Here is an 18970-nt window from a genome sequence, read left to right on the forward strand (position 1 = left end):
TGGCTGGGACCGGAGCAGAGGCTGAGGCCAGTGGGAGCACAGCATGGGTTGCACTGGGTGAGACCAAGCAGGGCTTGGCCCCATGGGTAGCCATAGGCCAGATACAATCAGTTGGTGGGGGCCAGCCCACAGGTTGGATCCAATCAATTGGTGGGTTGGATCTGACCCCTTGTGTAGCTGATCTAGTTCCTTGTAGCTCATCTTGATGTTCTTTGAGAGAGACTTTAGAATCTTATGGCCCAATGCATACTTTGGCATGTGAGCTTTGTATCTCCATTTATATGCATGCTGAGCATGTGTAGGCAATATGTGTTCTACTTTTTTTCTACTTATTGCACTCAGTAATGGATCCCTGACTGGAGTCTGCAATGAAGTCCAAATTCAGGAAGAAAATAGCATTTTTAATTTTTTTTCTTTTTTTTTCATTTTAATGTTGCTTTTCTTTCTCTTCGTCATTGTTTGATGGATAATTTATTAAGTATTCACATTTGCTGTTTTTCTCCTTTCCTTTCAGTGGTGATTGAAGAAACAAGTTCTTCTTACTATTACTGTTATCACTACCACTGCTACGAAAGTTAATTTTGGAAATTCAGTAAACTCTTGAATACATAAGTTATACAACAGCAACAGATTAGCAACAAATGTCTTCTTTAATATGGAATTTCTACAGAAAAAAATGTACTTAAGATAGACTATGCTATTTATTAATTTGCAAAGGTGTCATATCCTGTATTATGTCTATAGTAATAATGAGCACTTCAAAATTGATCAACATTGATAATTAAGGTTACACAAGGTTTCCATTACAAATCATGGTTTTCAGGCACAATTTTCTGAAGATCGTATGTAAGACACAAGCATTTTCCTAACCTGGTTTCTGCCTAAAATAACAGTTTTGGAAAATATGAGTCAAAGACGGTTCAACCTTGGTTGAGAAGAAAGAGAATGGAAAAATACGCAGTCTTGGGTTTGTTTTTTTTTCAAGAAAGAATTTTAATGGATCTATTGTTGATATGCTTGCACTTAAAAAGTTGAACTTTGCCAAGGAAATAGACCATTATTAATAAGTTGAATCTCTTAGCTTTCTACTAAGAAAAAATAGATTTATTTTTCTGCACTACCGGTGTTTGAAAATTGCTGTTTATGTATAGTTAATGCTGGGGTATTAATTTTAGGCATCTTTTCCTTGATATTCTAAACAAGATTATAAAGTCGCATTATCTTTAAAATATACATGATTTGAATATTCATATGTCCAATAAACTTTTTTCTTTATTTCTTGTAGAACATCTATTCTTGGAATTTCCTTTGGGGCTGCATTTCTCTTGCTTTCCTTCATTCTTTTTATATGTTTTGCTGGACAGCTTTTGGTAAGTAAACAGAAAATATTAACCCAGTGGCCTACAAATTATATATATAATTTCAATATGTATTTCATTACCAATTTCATTACGGCCTATTAGTGCAATTTGTTGGCAAATTTCCCATTGATTTTAGTGAGCTTCTTTGTCTGAGCAAAGCAAGCATATGCAGGCTTCTAATGGAATTATTCCCCTTTAAGCATCCTTATTAATCTGAAAAACAGAAAACACCAGTATGATGATGGTCCTTGCATACATGGGTTTTGATTGTGATTTAAAGAAAGGTTTACATTACAGGCTCATTTCTTGAAATGCACAGATTAGCTTTTGTACTAACAAGGGCTAGCATTTTTTTTTTAAGATTACTTAGTAAATATGTTTCATGTATGGTGGGGGCTTTGTGGTTTTTTTAAAATATCAAACAAGTGTGTGATGTGTATTTAATAGCAAATTTCGTATTTATTTATTTATTTATATCAGACAGAAGCTAGAGGATTAGGTGTTTAATTTTTGCCTTAAAATCAGTATTGCCATATAATCTGTTAATATGCTATTATTGGCACATACGTTCACTTGTAGAATTTGAACCCAACCTCACTTTCATGAGAAAAGCAAAAAAATCTCTTGTGAATTCCTTCCAGCATAATGTTGTGGTAGTACTGGAGTGATGTCGTAGCCACAATCCTCCAGGCAATATGTGAAAGGGAAGGATTTTTGGGGGGGAGATGTCTTCTATTGAACCAACTCTATACTTAGGAGAGATTTAGATAAACTTTTGGTTACAGTGGGTGCATCTACATGTGTAATTCAAAGCAATAAACTCCGGAGCGGTTTGAACCAAAGTAAAGTGTCTACATGTGCACCTGAAAGAGCAGCAATTTGAGCTGGGGCAGAGCAGTTTACACCAGGGCCACTCCTGCCCTGCTTGACCCGGGCTGGCAGGAAGGCATAGGGGGTCAGCCCCAGGCTCCAGGTGGTGGCATTGGGCGGCAGAGGGGCTAGCTGGGGCATGAGGGTGCTGAAAGCGCGGAGCTCTGTGGTTTCACTTTACTCTTCAGCTAATTAATCTACTTACTCCGCAGTTAAGCACACTTGTAGACACAGCTGGTCTGACTATTCAGGGCATGATAAGGCATAAACCTATGTCTCTTTCTGTTCTTTTTATGGACTATGACAGTTGGTAACACATGTGAACTATGGGACTCCATAATGATACCATTGTGTATTATCTCCTGAAGATAGGGTTGCATATCTTTGATATCTGGCCATCTACAAATGGCACCATTCTTCCAGTAGAAACCACAAGTGTACAAACATTAACACTGTTTTTTTCCCATACCAAATATGGTGGTTCCATAGAAAAATAACCCAGTTCCAACCAGGTAGAAATTGTTTCTGGGAGAGCAGAGGCACAAACCCCTTGCCCATTTCTCTCATGGGAGTCCTGATCTAAGAAGTATGGATGGGCCTTGCCATGCTGCTCAGTCTTCCTGGGACCTGAGCAGAGAGAGCAGTGCCACAAGCCCTCTGCCCACTTCTCTCATCCAACTCCCAATATGAGAAATAGGCATGGGCTTTGTTGTGCTACTCCCATCTGCTCAGTTCTTGGGCACACTCTGGAGGCAGGAGTAAATTCCACAAATTCAATTTTTCAGGGTCTGTTGGTGATGCCTGAGTCTCATACTGGCTATAAAGTCATGGTCAGTCTTTTGCCACTATTCTTGTTCAGACAAATACTGGTGATAAATAACTGGCCTTCATTTTTAGCAGGCACTACTGTAGCAGTCTTGCCTTCATGTGCTAATGCCCCAGTGGGTATGTCATCACTCTTCTGACCAGTGCTTTTAATCTGACTATATGCCAGGGCACAAAGTGAGTGCATCTTTAAGGTAGTTTAATAGTACTCCTCTGCTTTTTGTTAATGGTATTGGGCAAGTACTTTGAAAAGGCTAGTATCAATCACTATTATCACAGACACATCTTGAATTTCCCTGTGGTCAGGGCATATGAACACAGCAGTGCTTCCTTCTTAACCACAATGATTTCCTCTGGAAATTCCAACTAGATAATAACACATCCTTTATAAAACACGCAGTGCCAGTCCAATTCATAGTTGAAAAAATCTTAGATTCTTATCATAAAATGACTGGAAAATAATGGTCACCCACTGTCCAGCACTGTCAGGTAGTCTGTCCTTTTAGTCCTCGCTAAGACCTCTGCTGTATTAATCTATTAATGCTAAAGGGATTTGGACCAGTAAGTCTTTTGTACCGTCATCATTTCCCAACTCTTCCCAGCTAAACTTCAGCTCCTGAAATACTAAAGTGGGATTTTCTGGTACTTTGTAGCTATGTGACCATCTTTTCCACGCCTATAACAGAACAAGTGTCATCTATCCCTTTGCTGAGATGGTGCAGCAATATCTTTCTATGAAGCCCTTTGGCCCTGCAGAGTTTGGGATTTGGGGATGTGCAAAATACGCAGAACTTTGCAATGCAGTTGCTTGCCCTGCTAGGGTTTTACCCTAATGTGAAAGGTATTGGGTGTCCATCACAAGATACTGTGAAGCTCATGGAGGATATACAAGTGCCTTGTACTTGAAAGCTTGCCTAAGTCTCTCCCAATCTTTCGACTGGCCCAACAAAAGGTATTACCCACAAAAAACCTTACCTTTCAGTACAATGTAATTTAGCAGTTCCATAGACAGAGACAGCTCTTTGAGTTCCACAGCATGTGCTTTTCTAATTCAAATCTGTAGCGGCTCTGTGGTATTGAATTCCCTGTTCTCCATATTTATCCCTTCACTTGCCCTTAAGCTCCCAGGCAGAGAACTGAGAGATAAGGCTATTGTTTGAAAGCAACAACAACAAAATGTTAGACTGTTGTTCAGATATGTACCCTTACAACTTTTAACTTCCCCTCATATAAAATAAAACAGGGAGTGAATGTGATCTAGCCCTTGAAACAAGAAAAAAAAAACCTGACAATTTGTAGCATTTCTTCTGAATCTACTACCAAATTAAAGTGTGCTTTGGAGCAAATCATTTATTTCCCTGCCTCTCCATTTGCTTCTCTATAAACTAAGGACAGTGCCCCTTCCCAAGCACCAAGGATTATAAAGTGCTTTGAGATCCTTGAATGCACTGTATTACATTATGACTGAATAGTATTGCTACTTTATAGCCCAGGTTAGCTTAGCTTTCCTACACAAATCTAATGCAATGTCACATTTTATTACTGTCTGCTATTGACATGAGGAAAAATGATGGCAGCAGGAGGTATACCACTGAATAACAGAGCAAAAGGAAGAAAATAGGGAATAAGAACAGATTGCTCCAGCAGAGAGATATAGCAGGCTAGAGGACTCTAGAGAGATCTGAAATGTTTTCTGCTGGGGAGTTATTAAAAAGACGGCCCAGGAAAATTCCAGAAACAGAGTATGCTGGCATACTGGAGTCTAGGGATCGTGAGATGTATATTCCACTGGAGTGTTTTTTCTGTACCATCCAGTTTCCAGGCGGGGGAACGACACCAACATACTTCTCTGTGGCTTTGTTTTAAAGGAATTGCCCAGTCAAACTCCAAGGCTATAAACAGCCTAGAGAAATTATGCCTCCTAAATAATACCTAACGTTTATTTTCAATGTTGACAATGTATTTTTCATAAAGCTGATATTTTCTCATCTGTATTGAAAATGCTTCCCTGGAATGGGAGCTTGTTGTTGTATGTGCAGCCTTCTATGAGATTTCTCCCTATGATCTTGTCATAACCCAGTGATTTTGGTGCCTCGGCACTATGGAGTTTTCTTGTCACATGAAAGCCTCTTGCACAGCTAGGGTTTTGCTGCACAGAGAACCCGCGTGCAGGAGAGAGTTCCCGCCAATTTGCAGCTGTCTTTGCAGGGTGCATTTCCCTTTGCAGCACAGAGGTGCACGGTGCAAAGAGTTCCCGCCATTCGGATGTAAATTTGTGTCCCGCTATTGGCTAGTGCTAAATTATTCACACGTGGCGACCGGTAATTGGCTTGCTGGCCGTTTAAAAACTAGCGTGACTTCCGCCCAAATCAAAGAGCTTTGAGCACGCTGCAGAGTGCTTCTAAAGAGATCCGACTTGCGGCTAGCTGGTCGATAGACTGATCACCTATCGATCCTTCTTCCCGTCGCCGAACGCAATCCCAGACGTACCCTTTTCCCGCCGGCTTGAGTTACGGACGGATTTACTGGCTTTGGCCTCATCAGCTGGAGCAACTCACATTGTTGTCCAGACAACCGAACCGTTTCCGTCGCAGCCACCCGCGACGTAAGTAAAGTTTTTACAACCATTAAATCTCGTCTGCCTCTCCATTCACCAGCCCGCCCTGACAAACGAGCAGTTTCTAAATCACCTCAAGTCGGCTCAGCCCGGCCGAGACAGATCTCAGTACATATGAGAGGAACTTTCTATGCTTGTGCCTTGTAGGTCTGGCTCGGAGTCTAAGGAACTTGTAATATGTCAGGAAGGATCATAGTGACAACTGCAAAATAGGCCATTATATTATCGTTACAAATTATTCTAATCATAGCTGTTAGAACTGTTATATATTGTACATCATCACTGTCCAGCTGTATTAGGAGAGACACCAGCAAAATGCCTGAACTATTATTCATATCTCTCTTCCACTCCCAATGCACCTGCCCCATTTTGTCTCTTCTGCAATGCAGAATCTCAGCATTATTTTTCAGCCTTCAGCACAGGTAAGCTGTGATACCCCTTTGGCATGTCTGTTGCAGAAATGAACCCGCTGTAAGCTCTGCCACTGAAAAGAGTAGCTGGAGCAGCATAAACACTGAGCCAAAAAAGACTCTAGTTTTTGACCTTCACATTTTATTCCTAGTCTTTTAAGAAGACAGGATTTATCAACCTAAAGCCTTTTCTGAGCAAAATAAGTGCTGTTGTTGACACAGTATATTTTACCATCCTTTTCCAAAGATCTATGAAGCCCCTTGTGAGTCTGCAATTCACTTTTGGTAACTAGAAGGCTTTTTTTGCTTTGATACTGTTTTTAAAAAGATCAGGTTCAGATACAAATTTTATTGTCAAATGACTTGTATACACATTCCTATTTACTCCACTGAATAACATGCATATACATTTCAGGGTAGTAGATGTTGTTATGCTGTGTGTGTGTGTGTGTGTGTGCATGTACATACTCACATATGCATGGATGTGTACTTATAATGTAAAACTGCCATTAAATAAGTTTGCAAAATAAGAATAAATAACCAGGCAGTTTCCTAGGCTAGGTGAGCTAACTTTTGGTCCTTAGTAAATACCGAAGTTAGTAAAACAAAGCACACAGGATAGGATTTGGAGATGGAATACAATAAAAACAGTAGATTAAAAATAAGGATATTTGACTCTCAGTATTATGCGCTTGTCTGATAAAATTAAATCCTGTTTGTCCTCTGAGTCTGTGCTGGTTTTAAATAGCTGCCATCATTGCAAAGGGAATAAAACATGGAACAGCTGTCAGTCTTGAACAGTCCTAGGACTGTTCAATTTTCTTTCAGTTGGAAAGTGAAAATAATAAAAAAACAAATCTTGTGTTTGCTTTAATCTTCTCTTCCGGTTATAATTTAAAAAATGAATAAAATAAATTAAAAGATTGCTGTGACTTAGTTAATATATCATGAGAGAGAAGAGTTAGACTTAATTTTCACTTTAGATTCATTATAAATTAATGGCCCATTGATCCTACCAGTTCCTGCGCACCACAGTGCTATCTAGTTCCATCAGTTACAAACTAACAAGATCAGAGAACAAAGTTGCATACAGAGCTGTCCTCTGAAAGTATTGCGGACCTGTGGGAAAAGTTACAAAGTTCTGAAGCCTCCAGTACCTTCAATCCAAAATTTTACCTCTGATACCGACGAGAACCCAGTGCCTGAGTCGAGTTGAAGTGGAAGTGTTGTTGTAGCTGTGATGGTCCAGAAAATGTACAAGAGGTGGGATGTTAGTGTTCTGTGTGGCACTTTCCATCAAGAACATTCAAGGAACATTGCAGTAAATAGTGATAAAATATGCTCATCATGGAAGTTACTTCTAAAACATCTTTAATTAGAGATGAGTTTATATACTAGAGCAAGATGAGGGTTCCTTCTAAACTCTTGGGCCTCAAAGGTATGTAAATCCCCCATCATCAGGGACTAGAGCCCTAGGGGCCTTTGTACATGCCACAAAATCGGCATTTAAAGTGGCTTAAATACCGTTTTGCACCACTTTAATGGTGCTGCTGTTTGCATGCTTGGTAGCTTATTCCACTTTAATGGTGTTGCTGTTTCCATTCTCGGAGACATATTCTGCTTTCAATTACTTTGTAACGTAGCAAGATAAAACACCTCCAAGATGTTTTAGTTTGCTACCTCACAAAATGCAACAGTGCACGGGACACTGGAAGCCGACATGCTCAGGGCTTGGTGGGCTTCCAGTGCCCCATGCACCATTCCCACTGCCTTATCCTGCCTCCAGCACACCCAGCCACCCTCCTGCCACCTTGCCGCTCTGCCTCAGAGGCAAGCCAGCCATTCCCAGGTGTCCCAGGTGGTGGGAAGGTGGCTGGGATGGTGCAGGGGTGCCTGTCTCTCCCACGGCGGGCGGTTTGGGGGCAAGCTGCCGCTGGGTTGCACAGCCCCTGAGCTGCGGGAGAACCCGCCGCTTTCCTCTGCAGCACTGGGGCCCCCTAGGTGGCACCCACCCAGGCAGTCTCGGGGGGCACCACAGTCACAGAGAGTCAGGTAAGGATCAGTCCCACAACCTTGTGTACATGCTACAGGGATTTAGTTCAGTTTAATTCTCCCTAAATTGAAATGATGTAAATGGTGGGGTTTTAAAAACCCACCGTTTCAATTTAGGGAGAACTAAACTGAATTAACTCCCCCCGCAATGGTGTGTACAAGCACCCTAGGACTCCCCTTTCACTTGAGTATCCTAACTGCTAATCTACAGAGTCAGACTCCCCACTACTTGCTCTCTACAAGATTTATGCCATACATACTTACTGAATAAAATAAATTGCATTAGGAATGAAAGCCAGCCCCAGAACTCCCTCTTTTTAAACAGGGTGTCCATCACACTGGGCCATGGGGACCTGGTCTACACAACAGTGATGGTAACTCCCTGTAGCAACAAGGTCAATACACACCTGCTAACACACGCTGAACCCAGAAGTACACTGTTGAGACTGTTCCTGGCCCATTTTTCAGCAGGCCTAAAAGCAGTTGCTGGGGTAAGGGAGCAAAGGAAGGAGCTGAGGGATGAGCCTAGAGCAGGCTCAGTGGCAAGCTTCCAGATTTAGACCATGCCATGTTCCTTCTCCGTACTCTCTTTCTGGCCCCCTGATTTCTTCATGCTAGGATGTCCTGAGGGCCACGTTTCAAGAGGAAGAGTAGAGAATACTCTCATTTCTGCCTAAAGCTTGTTGTGGTAATTAGGTTACTGTCCTGGGAAGTAACCATTGTAAAATCAAACCCCTTTAGACTGACTTGTGGGGCTGGAGATGCTTAAAACCTGGTTCTCCCATTTTCTGGCCAAGTATTCTAATCAGTAGACATTTGGGCAGTGTTAGGGTACCCTTCTCTGTCTGCCAGTTAGGTGTTCTGGTGCCATGGCAGGTGCCTTCTCCAAATGCATGGAATCCCAACAGAGTACCTCCTGTCCTCAGCAACACAGGGCAGGTTAAGCTGCAGTGTGATAGATGCTTATGAGGCTGCCCATAAGTTTGTGTGTTGATAGAATGGGAAAGGAAGGTGAGCATCTTCCTGGGGCACAATAGGACCAGGACCGAGTGCGCAGACTCCACAGAATAGGGCTGTGGACCACATCAAGGCAAGATAGGTTTTGCCTGTAGGGTACACCAGACTCTACAGTGAGAGATTGTGAATCTTTGGGTCTTAGAGGTGTAATAGCTCTGCTGAAGGAGGCATCTAAGGTTGAGGCAATTGGCAAGCTATACTGAAACTGCCTCAGACACGGAACAGTATTTGGCCTTAAATTATTGTTTGCTTTTTCCTTTTCCCTCTTTTTCACTACTGCTGTAATTCTGGGTTATCTCTTTATCCATGTAAATATCCAGTTGTTTTCTGAATCCTGCTAATATGAGGCTCAAAGATATAGCTTGGTAAACAGGTCAATATTCTATTTGCAGAGTGCATAAAAAGGTTTTCCTTTTAGCTAAACTGCCTTGCAGTCGCATTGGATGTCCCTTTGTTCCCATATTAAAAGCAGGTAAAAAAACCTGTCATATTTTCTTCCTTGCCTGCCACTTACTTAGACTATCTTGATCATACTCTCTCTTGCTCTCCTTAAAGTAAGCAGTTGCTCTTCATAGGGAGGTTCCTCCATGATTGTGAAAGGCATTGTTTTCATTTTAAAATGTGTAAAAGGTGTGGCACAAGCCATTTTTTTTTTAAATTTAGGCTTCACTTACTTCTTCCCCAGACTTGAAGAAGGGCAATTTGTGCCCAAAAGCTGTCTAGAATCTCTCCCAATGATACAGTTGGTCCAGTAAAATATATCACCAAAAAGCTTCACATATTTCCTGAGCTATCACGGCTACAACACTCCAGTCCTACTATGCCCTACGAAGGGCAAGCTTCACATCTAGTCTTACTTGTAAGCAACACTACTGTATCTGATAGCTATAAAGAGATATTATTATTGTTTATTAGCTATACTAAGATAGTGGCATTACCATGAGCCATATGAGCTGAAAGTTAAATGTTTAGTCATCTTCCATATTAATGAAGCACAATCTTCTCCTCTGTCATTATAGATTTACTTTTCATTCAGAAATAGTTAAGCAAAAGCTCTTTGCAGCTGACTAGTGCAAGAAGCACTGGTGGTAACGTAGCATTTACAAACCAGGTAAAAGGCAAAATATGTTCCTGAAGACTGGAGGACAGAATATCAGTGTGAACATTGCTAGTCTTAAAACATTTTCTTGATTCCTAGATTTATCTTGGAAGCAGTGACATACTTTATCCACATGCATCCAATGAGAATGAAACGGGAGACTTTTAAGAGGGCTGTATTGTTCACATTTTCACAAAAAGGTTTTGCTTGCAAGCTAAGTACTAACAAGGAGAGCTTAGAAAAGAGCAGCCTGCATACGTAACTGGATGTCTGTCACTTGGCATACATTTAGGCCACTGACAGATGTGGGAGAAAAACCCCACCCCCAGTGCTTTCCTACAAGAGGCAGCACATTAGTTCAACCCAACTCCTCAGCATCTGTATAGATTGGGCACTTCAGTAGGGGTTTTGGTGCTTTTATCTAATAGCCGATTTCAACTAGCTATTAGATAAAAGCACCAAAAAGCCCCACTGAATTGCCTGATCTTAACAGTTGTTGGCTGAGCCGGGTCCAACTAATGCAATGCCTCTTCTGAGCATGCGCTGCACTCTCAGTTCATGGGAGCCCACAGAGCTGCTCAGTACATGGGAGCCCCAACCTTGAAGTACCATTTTTTTCACATCTGTAAGCAGCATTAACTCGTATCTGCAAAAGGACTGAGGTCCCTAAACTAAGATTTAGGCACCTGGGTCCAACATGACAGCCTCAAAATTCCTGCTCAGCTGCCCCCTACTCCTACAAGCACTTAACATCTGTAGGTACCTCAGGGCATTTATACACATACATTTTTGTGCCTGGACAAGCTGGAGATCCCGCGCGTCAAAGCAGACTCGATTAATCATTTCTGCTCCGCCCGCAAGCTGATGCACATGGTGCTGTGTCACTTGCAGTTGTATAAGTGGTGAAATGCACATCAGCATGGAGAAAATGGTGCGGTGCACTTTCAAACTAAAACACCTTCTATGTGTTTTAGTTCAAAAGTGCACCTTGCCATTTTCTGCGCACTGATGCACGTTTCGCCATTTATACAACTGCAAGCGACACAGCGCCGGTCCCTTTTCAAAGCACCCGGCGCTGTGGCACTTACATGTGTAAAGATCAACCTTGGCCAGCTCCCAAGAGAATGCCCTACTTGCCAAACTTCGGACTATTCTTGGGAGACAGAGGCGAGGCGAGGGAAGGGTGTCAGTCCCTGCTACTGCAGTTGATCCATTGTGGATGGAATGCTTAAAGACTGATTGGGCCAGAAAGAGAGGAGACAGGGGAGCACAGGTTTGAGCTTTACTCTTCAGCTTGGTGGTGAGGGTGCTCACATGGGACTGGGAGTGCTGGCCTCCTTGTCTCTGCTCTAACTACTCAGCTAGACAGTCATGCTCATGTTTTCTCTTCTCTCTTCCTGGTACGATCAGTCTTCAGGTATGCCATGCAAAGTGGAATAGCTTCAACCCGAGTCTGCTCATGTTCTCACTAACCCTGGAGTAGCTGCGATTCTGGTGGTGGAGCAGTCTCTCGGGAAGCAAACGGCATGAGTTTGATTTCTTCAGGCAAAGGAGGGACTTAAACTTAGTTCTTCTATGTGCCAGTTGCATGCTCAGCCACGAAGTCCTTGTATAAATGGGGAGCACCACCTTCACTACCAGTGCTTTAAAGAAAAGTAGTAAGCCTTGCTTTTTTGTTTATTTATTTATTTATTTTGTGCATAGACACCTATTTTCAGAGGTTTCAGGTCTGTGAATCCTGAGTGGTGCTGAGTAAGGCATATAAAAGGAACAGGTTTGAAAATGTGTCCTATCCTTATCATTCCCTGTGGTCTGTCTTAAGTAGTTGTCTGCTAAGCACACTGACTTTAGTGAATCATATTCTGAAAGGTAGTACATAGGGAGCCTAAGGCCAAACCTATGCTGACGACCTGCCAGGCGCAGGACCTCTTGGGGGAAACAGGACTACCCACTGCCTCCTGCTCCATATCTGCCCAAGCCCAGCAATTAGGCAGCACAGATAGCTTAGAGCAGGGGCGGGCATTTATTTCCGGTGGAGGGCCACTTACTGAGTTTGGCAAGCCATCGAGGGCCACATGACAGGCAGCCCAGGACAGATTAATATTAATTTTCTAAATTTTTTAGGGGCCCCGCAAGCCGGATAGAATGGCTTGGCGGGCCGCATCCGGCCTGCGGGCCACATTTTGCCCACCCCTGGCTTAAAGTTGTCAGGACCCAATAGACCTTTTACATTGCCTGATTGCAAGGTATGGGTATGTACATGCTAGGAGCAATTTGGCAGGGCTTGTTTCTTTGTAACAGCCTTAGGCTCACCACAGAAGCAGTGTAGAACCAAAGGGCCTAACTCAGGGGCTGTGGATATTGGTACAGGAATAGGTTACTTGAAAGGTTAGGCTTTGAAGTTCTTTTGTGGACTGGGCCATAGTCAGCAAGTCCCTTGTTCCAAGGACCTACACATGGTTAATTTTAAGCATTTTTCTGGTCCTAGTGAAGTCAATGGGACTACGTACTCAAAGTAAATGTGAATATAACTTTACAAGATTAAGTTCCCTTCACAAAACTTAAGCTGACGCAGTATATGTTAAGCCATCCTGATTGAGCTTTGGCCTTTTCTTTAGACCTGACAGAAAATGGGAACATGAATAACTGTAACCATTTTTTGTCTTTTGGTGCCTCATAAACCTACAGGTCCCATGTTTCTGTAAAGGCAATTTTAGTAACATATTAAGATGTATGAGGTTTGCAAGTGGGACAAAACAGTGATAGAACTACAGGAATATGATTCACAGACTTTCTGTAAATGCAAGGTCTTCAATAACAATTTTCTATCCACCACTAGCATGAAGGCTATGTGACAACTCCTGTGACACTTTCATCTATGCTGTAATTGTCACCTGGCACCATTTTGTTGCTTTCAGTCAAAGTGACAACATTAGTTTTACCAAAAGTGGAAGCAGGCTTTCATTTGTGGAAAGATGATAGAGTTTCCATTGTAATAAATCTGATATTAAAGACAAATAGTATTTCCCAATTTTCATGATGAATTGTCATATCATATCTAATCAGTTTAGGGATGACTAACATTGATTCTACATGTGCAATACCCATTATTTCCTATAACTAAATAGTATATATTATTTTCAGTTCAGAATACTGCACTGAACTCCTTAAGCTTTATTCAGATTTAGTAGAAGCTTATTCTGCAGTTTAATATTAAACATGTACATGCAAGTCCAGTGATCTCACCACATCCTGCTCCAAATACAATACATATTTCTTTGAATTTGCCTTTTCTAGCATAAGCCTATAGCCGTGTGTGTGTGTGTGATATATATACAATACTAAAAGAAAGCCCTTTATTGCACCCACTTCTCCCCATGAGAGGAGGATGAGGAAATAAACATGCATCAGAGATGAATCACATAGCTTAATGTAAAACAGGAAGAAACTTAGATACCATAGTGCAGTCAGTGTTGGACCCAATAGGGAATAGAATATTTTAATCACATCAGAAATAGAAATACATTTGTAATTCCTGAAGAAAACGAATAAAACCTGCATGTGAAAGCTTTTTTCTTGTAAGAAGTGAGGCAATTTGCTGTAATATTTATTAACCTATTTTAATAAGCACTTTAACAATCATCAAATGCCAAATTTTTAGATGCTGCAAATATGAAATGTCTTATATTGCTTGCAAAATTTCCAGAAACTGTCTCCTTCCTTATACTGCTCAATATTTTTTTATTTCTTTTAGAGAAAAAAATCCTTATTCATATGAATGAGGCACAGAGAAGGAACATCCCACCCAAGCCCAATACCTCTTTTGGCTAGTAGGGTTAGGCATACCATTTTCTTAGCCAGCAGCACACAAGGAAGTATTCCGACCAGTGAGCCACTCTCTCTCTCCTCTTTGGAGCTCATGTGCTAACATGGAAGTTTAGCAATAGAGAATCAAAGCATATAGACTACTTAAACTCTTTGAAAATGAATTACTGAAGTCAGACTACTGGAAATCTGTTCATAGCCCCCAGTGATCAACTGCTCCTTAAATGGCTGTGTAGTAAGCATATGTAGGCCATGTTGCGCCTTTCTAGGGAGAGGTGGCATATAAATCAATAAATAAACATGCTACCATAGGTTGGGTTGGTGAAGACAATGCATTTAGAGAACAACAGTAAATTTGTTCATAAATAACCCCTTTGTATCACTGGTGATCACTACATTTGTGCATTGAGAGAAGAATTGTCACATAAATTTTGTTCTAGTTCATGCTTTTGTCACATTGCCTTTCTATATTGAATTTTTATTTTTTTCATTAGCCTCACAATTGTAGATTAAATGACCTTCAGAGAAATTATGATGTAAGAATGTTTTCTAGTTACACATTTGCTGCTTGGTGACATTTCTTTTACAAAAGCACTTTGCATTCCAAAGGGTTCTATAGACCCATCAGGTGTGTGTACACATCACCCACCAGCAATGCAGCAATGCACTACACTGCTATATGGCATGCTATGGTGATGTAGCAATCACATGGGTCTACATGTGATTGGCAGCTATGTTGCTGTAGTGGCATGCTCCCCCATTTTAGTGTGCCATTATGGCAATGTTGCAGCAAAATCTAACCATGCACCACGTGCATGGTGCAGTTACGGGCAATTACTGCACCGTACTTTAGTACTCCAGGGCAGCCTAAGGGCCAAAAGGGGAGCACATAAAAAGTGGAAACAGGGTGAGATCACTAAAGATGAATATACCTCCTCTGCTCGTGCTTGTAGGGAGGCAGTTAGGCGGGCCAAAGCTACCATGGAGCTGAGGATGGCAACCCAAGTAAAGGACAACAAGAAATTGTTTTTTAGATACATAGGGAGTAAAAGGAAGGCCCAGGGAGGAATAGGACCCCTGCTAAATGGGCAGAAGCAATTGGTGACAGATAGAGGGGACAAGGCTGAACTCCTCAATGAGTTCTTTGCCTCAGTGTTCCTAAGCGAGGGGCACGTCAAGTCTCTCACTGGGGTTGTAGAGAGGCAGCAGCAAGGCGCCAGACTTCCATGCGTAGATCCTGAGACGGTGCAGAGTCATTTGGAAGAACTGGATGCCTTTAAGTCGGCAGGCCCGGATGGGCTCCATCCGAGGGTGCTGAAGGCACTGGCCGACGTCATTGCAGAGCCACTGGCGGGAATATTCGAATGCCCGTGGCGCACGGGCCAAGTCCCGGAGGACTGGAAAAGGGCTAACGTGGTCCCCATTTTCAAAAAGGGGAGGAAGGAGGACCCGGGCAACTATAGGCCGGTCAGTCTCACCTCCATCCTTGGTAAAGTATTTGAAAAAATTATCAAGGCTCACATTTGTGAGAGCCCGGCAGGACAAATTATGCTGAGGGGAAACCAGCATGGGTTTGTGGCGGGCAGATCATGCCTTGCCAACCTAGTCTCTTTCTATGACCAGGTTACGAAACGCCTGGACACAGGAGGAGGGGTGGATGTCGTATACCTGGACTTCAGGAAGGCCTTCGATATGGTATCCCACCCCATACTGGTGAACAAATTAAGAGGCTGTGATGTGGATGACTGCACAGTCCGGTGGGTGGCGAATTGGCTAGAGGGTCGCACCCAAAGAGTCGTGGTAGATGGGTCGGTCTCGACCTGGAAGGGTGTGGGCAGTGGGGTCCCGCAGGGTTCGGTCCTTGGACCGATACTCTTTAATGTCTTCATCAGCGACTTGGACGTGGGAGTGAAATGTACTCTGTCCAAGTTTGCAGATGACACAAAGCTATGGGGAGAAGTGGACACGCCGGAGGGCAGGGAACAGCTGCAGGCAGACCTGGATAGGCTGGACAAGTGGGCAGAAAACAACAGGATGCAGTTCAACAAGGAGAAATGCAAAGTGCTGCACCTAGGGAGGAAAAATGTCCAGCACACCTACAGCCTAGGGAATGACCTGCTGGGTGGCACAGAGGTGGAAAGGGATCTTGGAGTCCTAGTGGACTCCAAGTTGAACATGAGCCGGCAGTGTGACGAAGCCATCAGAAAAGCCAATGGCACTTTATCGTGCATCAGCAGATGCATGACAAATAGGTCCAGGGAGGTGATACTTCCCCTCTATAGGGCGTTGGTCAGACCGCAGTTGGAGTACTGCGTGCAATTCTGGGCGCCACACTTCAAGAAGGATGCGGATAACCTGGAGAGGGTACAGCGAAGGGCAACTCGTATGGTCAAGGGCCTGCAGACCAAGCCCTACGAGGAGAGACTAGAGAAACTGGACCTTTTCAGCCTCCGCAAGAGAAGGTTGAGAGGCGACCTTGTGGCTGCCTATAAGTTCATCACGGGGGCACAGAAGGGAATTGGTGAGGATTTATTCACCAAGGCGCCCCCGGGGGTTACAAGAAACAATGGCCACAAGGTAGCAGAGAGCAGATTTAGACTGGACATTAGGAAGAACTTCTTCACAGTTCGAGTGGCCAAGGTCTGGAACGGGCTTCCAAGGGAGGTGGTGCTCTCCCCTACCCTGGGGGTCTTCAAGAGGAGGTTAGACGAGTATCTAGCTGGGGTCATTTAGACCCAGCACTCTTTCCTGCTTATGCAGGGGGTCGGACTTGATGATCTATTGAGGTCCCTTCCGACCCTAACATCTATGAATCTATGAAAAGGAAGTACTAAAGCATAGCTCTGTAGCAATGTCACTGTATGGCGATGTGTAGATGTGCCCATCCTGTAAACAATGCATTTTAGTACCTGGATCTTTGAAAAGAAAACACAGACTTTTTTTTACTTTGTTGTGCAGTCTTGGAAGGGGGAAATGAAGGTTCTAATCTAAGGTCCTTGTTACATAGTAATTTTGGGCAGCTTCTAGACATCTTAATCCCTAGACTGTCTGCACATTAGCACCTAAAATTAGGTTTAAGCACTTCTTGGGCAGCTCAAAGTTATGCTACTCCAGGGCAGGTTTATCTCTGATCTGTTACCCAGGTCATGTTACACCAAGGTGTAGGCAGTCTAGGCTACCCATCCCCCATCTCCCTCCCCTGATTGCCCAGATTGAGCCTACTGCCCTCCCCAATCCCCCAGGTCACTGCTCTCTGCCCCCTACTTCTCACCCCTGCTTAACTGTGGCTGCTCCCTCTGTCTGTCTTAGGGGTGGGGAGAGCAGGCAGGGAAAAGCTAACCTGCCTGCCCAGCCATCACCGCTACCACCATCACTGTTGCTGGTCTCCAGGCCAGGCTTAAGGCAGAGAAGGACAGAAGCCTAGCTGCGGGGGGACAGGCAGGCAAATTAACTCTTCCCTGCCTGCTTCCCTCCAGCAGACAGCGCAGGCAGCCTCAAACAGTGGGGAGCCCCATGGGGGCAGGAGACTGGGGGGAGGCCCAGAATGAGAGGGGACAGGGATTCCTACCCTTCAGGCTTCCAGGCCCCTGCTGGCCTGAACATGTCACTGCTCCAACCTGGAGCTAAGCTGATCAACATTTGTGCATCTCACAGCATAAGCTGTAACAAGGCCCTAAGAAAAGAGAGTGGTATTAGCAATTTGAATTTTTCTAACTTAAAATGAAAGATAGAACTGACTGATACATCCAGCAAAATCAAGATGGCAATTTTCTTTTCTTTCACAGAGTGATGAGTCTTCCAACCTAAATTGGACTGTCTGCTAAGAAAGAGTTTGTCTAAAAATAGCTTTATTTGATGTACAGTATGAAATGAAAGTTTGAGACCTTTGATATGTTCCTAAAAGATACTTGAGGAATGGAAATAACAAGCTACAATTTCATTTCTCAAGTCATAAGCTGGCAGGGTCCATATTTTTCTTCTGGTCCAAGCTCACAATAGATGTAGCTTCAGCAATATCATGGTGTTGCTAAAAACAGCAAGAAAGGAACCTGATGATTGATTGGTTCTATTTGATACACAATGTATCACTTCCTCAAATTCAGTTTTAATCTCCATTGTTTTTTCCTTGGTCATAAAATAAATCTGTTCTTTATATGAAACTTTATATATATAAATATTATAACAGAAAACAGAAAAGAACATTTTAGATGAAACAATAGAAAGTTCAATCCATGGTTTCCAGCTAAGCCTTTAAAAACATATAATATCAGATACTGTACTGGAAATGAGTAGCCCCTACAGGCTATATAGATTGTTTGGTTAATGATATTACTAGCTAGGTTCATAGTAGATTTTAGCAAAGAGAACTCAGACTTGCTTCATGAAACTGTGGTGTAGTAGTTCATTCATGAAGAAAGGGAGATGTATACAAGTATAGACCAAGCAATAATCTGCATATTTTTAACAGTGAAAGCTATTAATGATTGTGACAGGCTACCAAAGCGTGTGGGAGAGTCGCTACCATTTGGAGTCTTTATATCAAAATAAGTCTTTATAGGGGATATGGTCTAGTTCAAGCACAATTCTTTGCATTCCGTGCAAGAAATACTGAATGAAATTCTATCACTTGAGGTACGCAAGAAATCAGACTAGATTTTAATATGAACGGCAAGGGGGTTTTTGTGATATTTTTTATTGGATCAGCTGTATTATTAGAAAAGATACTGGACAAGCTTTGGCATCAAGTATCCTTCAGGTCTGAGAAAGAAGCAGACACAGATTAAGTGTCAGAAAAAAATTGGTTATGTTTAACTCCACATAAATGAAAGCAGTCACTTAAGGAATTGAGAATGACAATGAAGTGAGAGGAAAGAGAGGTGATCAGTAGTTTCAA

The 18970-nt window shown here is 42.6% G+C and overlaps 1 protein-coding gene across 2 annotated transcripts in view; it reads left to right on the forward strand.

The window, feature by feature from the left end:
* ADCY2 (adenylate cyclase 2) overlaps nt 1-18970 on the forward strand; it is a 430081-nt gene that overhangs the window by 344917 nt on the left and 66194 nt on the right. For both annotated transcript variants that reach the window (XM_006274493.3, XM_019491125.2), the window contains exon 15: nt 1286-1370. In XM_006274493.3, coding sequence (XP_006274555.2) covers nt 1286-1370 — 85 coding nt within the window. The remainder of the gene's footprint in view (nt 1-1285; nt 1371-18970) is intronic.

This window comes from Alligator mississippiensis, chromosome 3 (genome assembly GCF_030867095.1).
Source record: "Alligator mississippiensis isolate rAllMis1 chromosome 3, rAllMis1, whole genome shotgun sequence".
In the NCBI taxonomy this organism is placed as follows: domain Eukaryota; kingdom Metazoa; phylum Chordata; order Crocodylia; family Alligatoridae; genus Alligator; species Alligator mississippiensis.